Below are 12,554 nucleotides of genomic sequence, written 5' to 3' on the forward strand. Positions count from 1 at the left end.
AAAAAATTATTTAAAAAAATATATAAAAATGTTGTGTAGTCCATAACAGCCTACTTTAGACACAGCCAGTTTTACTCACTAAAATATTTATTTGTCATAAAAGTATTACTTCAGAATTGTATTAGAGTCGTACACACATGCTATACAGATAATAGAGTCGTGCATTATTTTGAGTGATGACTGCTATTATAAGAGTGGCTTGATTCAGCGCAGGAGATGCAGATAACATGATATTGACCCTTAAGAAACTTTCATTAATGCTGTCACGTAACAAAACTGTCCAAATATAAAACGAAATGAATAGATAATTTCTACACTGAAATAAAAATGTAAAGACTGCACAACTATTATAAATTGCGAATCTAAATAATTGGGAATCATGAAAAAAATTATAATAAAATAAAAACATGTATCTATTATCTGTTTCATGTATCTAATATAACATTTATGTAGTTTTGTTTGCTTGGCTGTTTCCTTATAAAAGTCCAGAAATTTGTCAAGTTTTTTTTTTTTCGTCGGGTGTCGCTTTAAATTATATGACGTCATTACATTGCCAGGGCTCCAGACTAACTTTTTACACTAGGAGCACAGTGGCCCCCAACTGAAAATTTTAGGGGCACAACCAGAAAATTTAGGGGCGCACACCGTAAATCAACATGCTAACCAAATCTACTAATTTCCACTGTATTACTAATAAATACTTTAATAATAGATGCAGAAATTACAATGTGCCGTTTCAAATTCAGTGTCACATTTTATTCTGCACTTTTGAAGATACAACAAGGTAAACTGACAGCACCATCGCTGTCATGACAGTACAAATAGTAAACAAAATTCCATACACTCAGAATAAAAAATGTGCATAGTAAAAAAGTTTGTGTGCATGCTTTATCGTTGTTGTATGTTTCGTTAAGTTTTAAGCCATTCTTCCTTTGAAGGTCGAGCTGGCTTTTGTATTTGGTGAAAAGTAGTTCTAATAATTATAGTACCTCAGCCATCTGAATTCTTACAGCCAGTCTTCTCGAAAATGGTGAGTGTGGACCAGGGCCTGACCAATTTGCAAGATTTTACCTGGCGCCTCATGCATATATATATATATATATATATATATATATATATATATATATATATATATACACACACACACACACACACACACACACACACACACACACATTACAGCAGAACTGTTTCCAACACTCATAATAAATCATCATATTAGAATGATTTCTAAAGGATCATGTGATAGACTGGATGTCACATGTGACACTGAAGAATGGAGTAATGATGCTGAAAATTCAGCTTTGCATCACAGAAATAAATGATAATTTAAAGTATAATAAATTGAAAACAAATTATTTTAAGTTGTAATAATATAACACAATATTACATTTTTTCTGTATTTTTGATCAAATAAATGCAGGCTTGATGAGCAGAAGAAACTTCTTTCAAAAACATTAAAAATAGTAATGTTTCCAAACTTTTGGCCTGTACTGTATCCCCCCAAAACTGCACAACTGTAGAGTGAGAAAAAAAAAAAAAAAAAAAAAAGTGATAATAAAAAATGCTTCTTAAAACTGATTGTACAAAATCACAGTCTGGGGACTCAGATCTCAGAACAACTGCTAACATTAAGTTTAAGGTAAAAATAACTGCCATGAAATTATAGTATCTTCTTACTCCTATGCAATAAATTGCTATTTCCCTACATCTCTTTACCTCTGTCTTTATCCTCTTCTCTTCTTTTTGGCATTGTATCTATTGCAGACTATGCTCATTTTTAATGTGTCATGTTAATTCGGCCTTCCGTCACAATCAGGAAACTTTCACCGTGTCTAGAACTGGCGTGAGCTGCCAGGCCCGTTTCTACGAGCTGTGTGTTAACAAAAGCAGTGCTGTATACATTGGATGCGGCGTCGGGCACGCTTCACAACAAATTACCAACAACTGATCGTGCGCGCACTCTGTTTCTGACACACTTCAAGCACTCGATGGGCGGGAAGATTGAAGAGCCGGATTTTTTTTTTTTTGTTTTGAATTAATGGTTTTTAAATAGTAGCCTATTATAAAAAAAAAATATGTTAAAAAAAAAAAAAAATCACTCGTTCACTCATTCTGGCGCCCCTATGGATGAGTGGCGCCCTTAGCATTTGCCTATACCACGGGCCGGCCCTGGTGCGGACTTTTTTAGCCACACCAACCTCTGACTCTGAATCATCATCTGACGGTGACACTAGGCTCTGGCACTGGTACACTAGCCGCAGGTCGGAAGAACGAATCAATAGTTCGCTTGCTCATAGCTCAGACGCACGCACATATCAGGTTGTGATGATATTTGTCTCGGTTTCCTTCCCACAGATGTTTACGCCCGCTCAATTATCTCTAGGCCCCTCCCCCTCCACACATTTTAGCCACTTACAGTGGCCATTCCCTATTCTTCTCACACGCATTTGCCGCCTCACAGACAGGCATCACTCAATGAGACGCGAGTGTGTGCAAATGTGTGTGTGTGTTTGCGTGCGTGCGTGTGCAAATCTACTGGTCGCACATGTGCGACTGGATGTAAAATTCAGTCGCACACTCTCAAAATTTGGTCGCAAAATGCGACCATTTGGTCGCAGTCTGGAGCCCTGATTGCGGTCTTGCCACCAGCCAATCGCTGCACTGCTGATCATGGTTTCGAGTATCGATACGGATCCCCTTTTAAGACAACACATGAACGCGCAATTATCTCACATAACTCAATCCAGCGATACTAATCATACACAACAGGTTTGTTCGAAGAACCCAATTAGCCGGATCAGGATTAGCACGATGATATCATCTTGGATGTGTCACTTGATCTCGGATGTAATAAGTGACGTACGAAGACGGGCCCTTGGTGCTGAGTGCTGTCAATCACAACACACACTGGTCCAGCTAACCATTCACAGCACATTTCACAATCCAAAAAGCAGGCCTTCATATGATACAGGAACGATTCGAGCCATTCATGCCAGGTGTTGGAATAATGTAAAATATGTGAAAAATAATGTGTTTTTTTGAACAACCTAGTATTAGAGGCTGTTCTAGTACACCCCATAAACAAAATCAAGACTTTATAAAAGAGCATAATAGGACCCCTTTAAACTCTGCCAGCCTATAAGAAATGAGAAAGTGGGGAGGGGGTTAACACTGAAAACTCACCTGGATACTGTCTGAAGAAACCTTTGGCACTACCAAAGTACTGCCATATGAGAGAAGGGTCTCTTTTAAAGTTATCCACGAACACCTTATTGAGTGCCTCTGACCAGTACACCCCATTCACTATGGCTGAGTCTGCAAAAGAAGTCTGAATGAATTAGACAGAACATTTTAACAATATATATATATATATATATATTTCTTTTTTTTTTTTTTTTTTTTTTTACAGTAAATTAAGAGTTAATCAGTATCAATCAGTATTCTGAAAACACGGTATATGATACAAACAAACACTTCTGATAACTTGGAAAGTCTTTTACAGCACTGTGGAGGAATTTTGGCATACATTGATTTGCAGAACTGCTAGTTCAGCCCCACCAGAGGGTTTCTGAGCACAAACTTCCCATTTAATGTCCTGCCATGGCATCTTAACTGGGTTAAAGTCAGGTCTGGGTTCAAACTTCAGCTTACAGGCCAAAGACATTCTTTCTAGTGCTATGCATTTTCTTTCACCTGGCATAATCAGTGTGTCCTGGTCCTTGAATCTGATTGGACGAGAGGCCTTCCAAGAGTGCTGCTATTTCACATGTATCAGCATTTGAACTACTAGGTCATGTGACTTGTTACAATGCTTCACCGCCATTTACAACTCCTATCCTGTGGTATCATTAAAAAATCTGACCTGACAGCTCAGAATTCTGAATCATCTTTAGAAGTGTACAGGTGTGAATCAGGGTAATGTAAAAATACCGTTTTAGAACACAATTTTATATGTACAAGCTAAAAAGGAAAAAAAAAAATAAAAAAAATAAAATAACGTCAATACTTAAGCTTTGAGGTGCAGAACAAACAGAAAAAGAAAAGAAGAAAAAATAACTCTCACTCAACATTATTATTCACAAGCTGAGCAGTCCATTGATAAGAGTCCTACCCTGGAGTCCACATTTGCATATGGAAGAGAAGAGAGGGATAGTTCTCAGCAGAATATTATTCAGTGACCAAGTGGTGCTTTATTCACAAGAAAGGGAAATAATTGTTAAGTTTAAGTAATGCAATGCATTCTGGGTTCCACTTGGGACCCCTTATGCTTGATTTGGGCTCCTCCTTATTCTGATTACACTTTTATGTTTTTAATTCAGAAGTCTTCTTCAAAAAGTTAAAAAGTTTGTTTTTATTATTAACATTTTTACTATGTGAGATTATTTGTTATTTGTGGATCATTCCAGTCTTTGATTATGACTGGAGCCACATTCAAAACCATTGTAAAGTACATAGACCATCATTACATCAGCATTACTGCACCACTGTGTCTGTGTCTTCTTTGGTAACCATTGTGCTGTTGCTTGGTCAAGAACTATTATTTTAATTTTTTTATTTCATTACATTTTTGTTGTTGATTATGACTGGACAGTAAGGCATGGCTTCGAGAGGCTCTTTGCTTTAGTATGTGAGATCTTATAAGAATAAATCAAATGATGTAAAACATGCAGATATCTGCCATTTAATTATGTCTAGTCAAAAACTAATTTTAGATCTCCTTGGATTACAGTACAGTTATAGATTTCTAGCAGTCAAATAAAAATGGAAGATATATCAAAATATCGTTCTCATTAGTAACAATAAAATTAGAAATAGTAAAACATTTATTTTTAGATCTCAGCATTATAGACCCTACACTGGCACCTCTCCACCAGTTCCTTGTACTTTGTGCATTCATATTCATTTGCTTCTTCAGTAATTTGCATTTACATTGGAAATGATCCAAGTCAGAAGAATGAGTACAAATTTTAAATCCATTTCTGAGAACCATTATATTCTGTATTTCTACAAAATATATATCGTGGCACCAATGCTAATCTTTTGAGATGGAGTGTGTTTCTGGTTGAAATAACACTAATATTTAGTATCTTAAGCTGAGTAGCAGATTTCATTTATAATAATAATTATTACTAGTTACACTGGGGGATGCAGCTTCACATGATCACATACAGTGAAACATTCCAATGTTGTTTTATGAAATATCAGAAGTATTTGGAAACTGCTTGACTAATCAACTCAGGGGACTGGAACTGACTTTTTAAACACATCTATATATATCAATATCCCTTTGTCTTCTTACAGGGATGATGTGTCTAGCGTATGCAATGCTGATCATACCTTTGTTATACATGTTAGTTGGAACCTGGACAACACTGAGGCTGAGGTTTACAGACAGATTGTTGAAATGTTCATTTGGCTGCAGGATGAATTCTCCACCCAGCTCCAAACTCCTGCCCTCCTCGTCCATCTCATTGATCAGCACTGCATTAAAGTACTCGTACTGTCAAGAAAAAGAAAGAAATAAATGGCATCACAATTTTTTTTTCCTTGATCAAACTCAAAACACGCTGTGAAAACTAGATGCAGAAATACTTCTTTTGTTTGGGCAGAGTAACCGTCCTCCCTCAGAGACACAGGGTTTGAATGTGGCCCAGCAGTGCTCTGACCAACATCACCCTAAACGGGGTCATAAAAACTGGGGTCCAGGACCTCAAAGGGCCCAAAGAGATGTGATCACTGCTACTTTTTCATTGAAGGTTGATAAGTTTGGATTGTGATGCTGTAAAAACTGCTCTGCTAAGAGCTTATAACTTCCATTCACTTAACACAACACAATAAAATACTATGTATATGGATACAAAGGATTCTGTGATGGCTCAAAACACTCTATTAACATTCTACCCTGTTGGCTACACTTTATAACAACGGCATGCTATGAATCATTAGTTAAGCTTTAGTAAATGTCAATTCATCATTTATAAAGCATTCTACCAACATTAATATGCATTAGTAAGCACTTTATAAATGCAACCATAGACACTTTCGTCTTGATTTATGAGCATATCTATAATATTTTTAATAATTCTACTTTCGTAAATTCTTAATGATCAATTCATAATTTCAAAATTAAATATTACATTATTTACAAACCATTAAGAAATGGTTGGTGGTTCATACGATCATTAAATCATCAGTAAACTCACTTATTGTAAAGATAGTTGCACAAAAGCACATACATGCAACTTCTCTCTCTCTCTCTCTCTCTCTCTCTCTCTCTCTCTCTCTCTCGAATTGGAAATATTTGAGAAAAGGGTTTAGCGATTTCTAATTATTAGGGGGGACTAGACCCCCTCAATGTCTATGGTGGTTATTGCCCTGATCAGACATGAAGATATGTTGTGGCACTACCGTGCAGTCTGTAATGATATGTCAGCCATCTTTTGCTATTTTTTTGCAAACATTTCTTTGAATAACATAACCGTAAAAATTAACACACGACTGAATGTAACATAAAACAAATGGTTACTTTTCATGTTTGCACTGAATTTTCACTCAGCCATGAAACTGAAACAAGAAAACTTCTTATGACGCCAAGATATGTAGCAGATTTTCTGCATATTTTGTTGGTTTTTGTTGTTGTTGTTCATTTTGTTGCGTATTTACTTCCTTTTTATTTTTTTGCATCTTCAAACACACACACATAAATACACACACACACACACACACACACACACACACACATATATATATATATATATATATATATATATATATATATATATATATATATATATATATATATATATATATATATATATATGTTCTGCATTACTCTGTTGTGTTTTTTTTTTCCTGAGCCTTTGAATCTTCTTTGTAAAAGCTTTACAAGGCATAAATAGTCTTCACTTTAGATGAGCTCACGGAACTACTAAATACTAGCTGAATTAATCATGAATTACAGTAGGAATATATGTAAATAAAGCATTTATTACCACACTATTACTATATTTCTGAATGATATGTATAAATTAACTGTAACACTTTATGATAACGGCATGCTATTAATAATTAGTTAAGCATTAGGAAACAGTTAATTCTTCATTTATAAAGCATTAATAGACATTTATAAGCAGTTTAAAAATACAGATATAAATGCTTTATACCTGATTTAAAAGAATATCTATAATTTATTTAATAATTGTTTTTTCATACTGTATTAATGATAATTTTATCATTTCTAAATTAAGTATAGCATTATTTACACACCAGTTATTAAGGAGTTGTCAGGGGTTCATAAGATCACTTAGAAATTGTAAGTAAATGATTAATTATTTAAATGTGCATTCATTTTTTTATTCAGACATATAGTAATAGTTACTTATAGTGTTAATAAATGGTTTATTAACATGTATTTCTACTGTAATTCAGGGTTAATTCAGGTAGTTATAAAACATATGTAGTTTTTAGTTAACTATTTTTGTGAGCTCATCTAAAGTGAGGACTATTTATGCCTTGTAAAGCTTTTACAAATGAGATTTAAAGGCTGTTAATATTTATATGTTCTGTATCACTGTGTTGTGTTTGTTTCTGTTTTTTGTTTAAAAGATAACTGAGCCTTTAAATATCCTTTATAAATGCTTTACAAGGCATAACTAGTCCTCACTTTAGATGAGCTCACATAAATAGTTAACTGACCACTACTAAATGCTTTATAACTACCTGAATTTACTACATTTCTTGTGATCTTATGAATCACTGGCAACTCCTAAATAACTGGTTTGTAAATAACGCTATACTTCATTGAGAAATGATAAATTGATCATGAATAAAGTATGAAATTACACATTATAGATATGCTTTTAAATCAAGAATAAAGCATTTATATCTGTATTTATAAACTGATTATTACTGTCTATTAATGCTTTATAAATTATGAATGATCTGTTTACTAATGCTTAATTAATGATTAATAGTGTGCAGTTATTATAAAGTGTTACCCTGATGACTTACTGTCTATTAATGTAGGGACAGTCCTAAATGATGAATTGAATATTTAGGAATGCTTAACTAATGATTCATAGCATGCAATTATTATAAAGTTTTATCCTTTTGGGTATGTTTTATTTAATTATTTTTATTTATATATATTTTTTTATTCTATTTTATTTTTTCAGATTTTGCCTCAGATAGCAGTCATACTGAAGGTGTACTCATAGTCTCAACACCATGACACAGCATTTCATTTCATTCCCTTCCCGAGGAATCGGGTTAAATACTTAATGCTGAGAGATTTTTTGATGGTTACAAACATTTAAGCGAACGGAAGTGCTTTTGAATTTAACTTGCACAGCTGAAGCTGTCAACTCACAGTTCTCTTTCACTTAAAAACATTACACACTGAATTAAGCTAGCTGCTGTTAGCATACTCAATTAATCTACTGTAGCTGCAAAAGCTTGCACACAAACACAAACAGTATGTGGCATGAGGTGTGTTATCAAGACACAAAATCTCAAACATTTTACTACACTGTCAAAAAAATTGTCAAAAAACTATATATGTTTAGTAAGAGGGATAACATTTCAATTAATCAGGACAAGATAGAAAAGCAATACACCAATTAATAAGATGATTAATAAAAGTAAAATAAAGTATAAAAAATATACAACCCTGTAATCTTGTGAGGACAACTATCAAATATATTACAATAGCTAAGAGACATGGAAATAATATACTGAACCATAAAATCCCCACCAATCATCCTAGCATCACAGATAGTGGAGGAATGGCAAACATTTGGGGAATATAGGGACAGAGTGTGCTCTCTCAGGTTACTCAGACAAAAGAGCAGTGAAATTTGAGAAACGGCAGCGCTATCAGAACACCAGATAACAGCAGCATGTGCATGTCTTCAGCTGCAATAGAGAAAATACCTTAAAAACAGATCCAAAGAAATACACCCCAACATTCCCCTTCACCTAAAGTTAAAGTGCCAAACATTGCTAATAGTACTGTACATTTACACATTTATAAACACAAATATATAATTGTTTTAGCACACACAACCCTTTTGCCCTTCTCCACTGTCACAGTGTTCATATTTTTAGCACTGCAGTGTACTGGATGAGCTATTAATAAATCATTCAGCAGTATTATATTTACAGCAGGGCTGTCATCTACTCACTGTACTCTCTTTAAGCACTGCTGTATTTTCACTAAATAAGCTTTCCAATAAACAATCCTTGCAAATGAAAAAAGTTGTTGTAGATATCCCAAAATGTTCTCAGTAAACTTCAAGGCTTTAGAACATTTTCATACACAGATGGACAGTTTACAAACATAAACTACTTCTTTATATACATCTTTGTAGATTAATGTTTATGAATACTTTATTTTCATGAATAAATTACTATCTGTTTAGTCCCATGTGGATTTTGTTCTGTATATTTGTAAAAATGTGTATGTATGTGTTTCATTTGTTAATATGTGAATATGTACCTATGAAAACTAAAGAGATGGCTATCCACACAAAATATAAGTTATTTTATGACATCTATTGCTTTATGAAGAACCATGGAATCTCTCGAGTGCAGGAAAGGCTCTTTACAGTGGAAAAGGATTCGTCTGACAGTAGTGTACTGAGTGGTGTATAAAGTGGCTGATGCTTGTAAAGTGACTGTGGCACAGAGAAGAATATGCTGACAGGCTCAGGGAATACAGTCAGCAGTCTGAGAGGGGCCATTCAGCAGAAACTTTAGTTTAAACAAGTTAAACCTCCACTGGACACTGGCACTCCGAGTTCCTTAGAGTTTTTCACTGCGGTCATATGGAAGGAAACATGGAGGCCACTGAAGTGAGCGTTTATGTGTCCCTTTATAAGATGAAGTGTCCTGGAAGCCAGCGAATTATTGAGAATACGTACATTTACGGTACAACCAAGCAAGGTTAGCTTGTATAGAACAGTTTTTGTAATATACCATCAAACAACACCTTTTGTCTCTTCACTGACTACCTCTGCAGCTTTCTGTTGTTATTAAATAATATGTAAAATATTTGAAGTACATACTCCGGGTACATACTTACATGCATGCATACATACATATAAACACTTTTTTTTTTTTTATTAAGATGTAATAAATAATTTGTATGAATCTGTAACAGTAGATTTATCTACAGATCTGTGCATTATTTACTCTATATTGAACTGTATTAATAAAGAGATATGCATATGCATTTACATGAGAACGAACCAAATTGCTTACCACAGCTATGCTGATGATACCCAGATTTACCTAGCCTTATCTCCAAATGACTACAGCCCCATTGACTCCCTCTGCCAATGCATTGATGAAATTAATAGTTGGATGTGCCAGAACTATCTTGAGTTAAACAAGGAAAAAACTGAAGTCATTGCATTTGGAAACAAAGATGAAGTTCTCAAGGTGAATGCATACCTTGACTCTAGGGGTCAAACAACCAAAAATCAAGTCAGGAATCTTGGTGTGATTCTCGAGACAGACCTTAGTTTCAGTAATCATGTCAAAGCAGTAACTAAATCAGCATACTATCATTTAAAAAAACATTGCAAGAATCAGATGTTTTGTTTCCAGTCGAGACTTGGAGAAACTTGTTCATGCCTTTATCACCAGCAGGGTGGACTATTGTAATGGGCTCCTCACCGGCCTTCCCAAAAAGACCATTAGACAGCTGCAGCTCATCCAGAAATCTGCTGCCAGGATTCTGACTAGAACCAGAAAATTTGAGCATATCACCCCAGTCCTCAGGTCCTTACACTGGCTTCCAGTTACATTTAGGATTGATTTTAAAGTACTTTTACTCGTATATAAGTCACTAAATGACCTAGGACTGTAATATATTGCAGATATGTACACTGAATATAAACCTAACAGAGCACTCAGATCATTAGGATCAAGTCAGTTAGAAATACCAAGTGTTCACACAAAACAAGGGGAGTCCTCCTTTAGTTACTATGCCGCCCGCAGTTGGAATCAGCTTCCAGAAGAGATCAGATGTGCTAATACACTAGTCACATTTAAATCTAGACTCAAAACTCATCTGTTTAGCTGTGCATTTATTGAATGAACACTGTGCAATGTCCGAACTGATTGCACTATATTTTCACTGTTTTTTTATTTTTATTAAAAAATGTTTTAATGTAAAATCATTTTCTAACTGTTTTAAATTAATTTTAAATAAGTACATTTTTTAATAGTTTTAAAAGTTTTAATAGTTTTATTCTTGTTATTATTTTTTCTTCATGATTATTTTACTTTCTTTTATGTAAAGCCCTTTGAATTACCATTGTGTATGAAATGTGCTATATAAATAAACTTGCCTTGCCTACATAATACTTTAGAAAGAAGCAATAATTAAAGATGTAGAATGAATCATGGAAATTAATTACAGAACAAAGGTAATGATACATATGTTAGCTGTTTAAGCTGGAGATGGCATGGAGGAAAAACAGTTTTTATACCTAGATGTTCTAGTGCACATAGATCTGTAGTGTCTGCTTGAAGGGAGAAGTGCAAACAGGTTGTGTTCAGGGGGAGAGCCCAGATAGCATGTAGTAATCGGTCCAAGCCGAGTGTGGCCCGCAGCTCGCTCTCGAGCATGTGTTTGTGATTCGGCTGGAAAGCACTGGCCCGACTCCTGTCCACTGTAACCGGCCCGAGTCTGGCTGTAGAGTCCAGAACACTTTTGGCAATGACTCGGCTCGGTTCAGTCATAGATGGTTTACATTAATATAGCAATTATTAACATAAAACTATTTTAAACTTGACTTAAGACCTTTACAGTATCTTATAATTTTAACTACACGTTTATTGTCGTGAATTTGTCAAAAACGAATTATCTGCTATAATAAATAAAAATGTGAAAAAAATATATTAAAAGTGATTTATAGGACAGATCTTTCTCTAATATTTATAACAGTAGCAAATATATATTTATGCAATGCAGCAGGTCATTATTATACATGCTTGCATTTATTTGAACTCGCTCCATTGCGCTCTCAGGTGATTCATCACCTTCACTCGTGCAGTGTGGGCGGAGTCTCGGACCTGCGTCTGTGAGTGCTGAACACAAGGTTTGTGCAGTTTGGATGCAAACAGAACAATGGATTATTTACCAAGATATATGGATGTATAGACTTATTTTGATAAAGCTCTTACGGTAAGCATCACTGAGCATTTCATTTTAACATTTTACTAGCGCAGGCGCTTAAACTCATAAAGGAACTCGCAAAAAATTGACCTCACGTGCGCCTTCAGTGAACGTGGCTTTGTGCGAAACGCAAGTTAAAAAGAAATCAATTATAAATTTTTCATCTTTGATCTAAGTATTGGTGTGTGGGTCTAGAGTGTTTACGCTGCAGTTTGTATTTTTAGCCTCCACATTCTTATTTTTTTAAATGCAATTGCAATAAGCAAACATAGTTTTTTCCCCATATTTCTTGAAATATGAATGAGTGAAGATTTAAGTATAAGGTCGTTGTTTTCAGAAAACCTCAACTAAATACATAAGCTAATAA

General features: G+C 34.6%; 1 protein-coding gene across 1 annotated transcript in view; it reads right to left on the minus strand.

Annotated features, from left to right (window-relative positions):
• The window catches only part of cacna2d3a (calcium channel, voltage-dependent, alpha 2/delta subunit 3a), a 173,035-nt gene that overhangs the window by 125,847 nt on the left and 34,634 nt on the right, over positions 1-12,554 (minus strand). The window contains exons 5-6 of the mRNA XM_026270653.1: positions 5,341-5,503; positions 3,187-3,318 (exon numbers count right to left, since the gene is read on the minus strand). Of these exons, the coding sequence (XP_026126438.1) occupies positions 3,187-3,318; positions 5,341-5,503 (295 nt within the window). The remainder of the gene's footprint in view (positions 1-3,186; positions 3,319-5,340; positions 5,504-12,554) is intronic.

This window comes from Carassius auratus, chromosome 8 (genome assembly GCF_003368295.1).
Source record: "Carassius auratus strain Wakin chromosome 8, ASM336829v1, whole genome shotgun sequence".
NCBI classification, from domain to species: domain Eukaryota; kingdom Metazoa; phylum Chordata; class Actinopteri; order Cypriniformes; family Cyprinidae; genus Carassius; species Carassius auratus.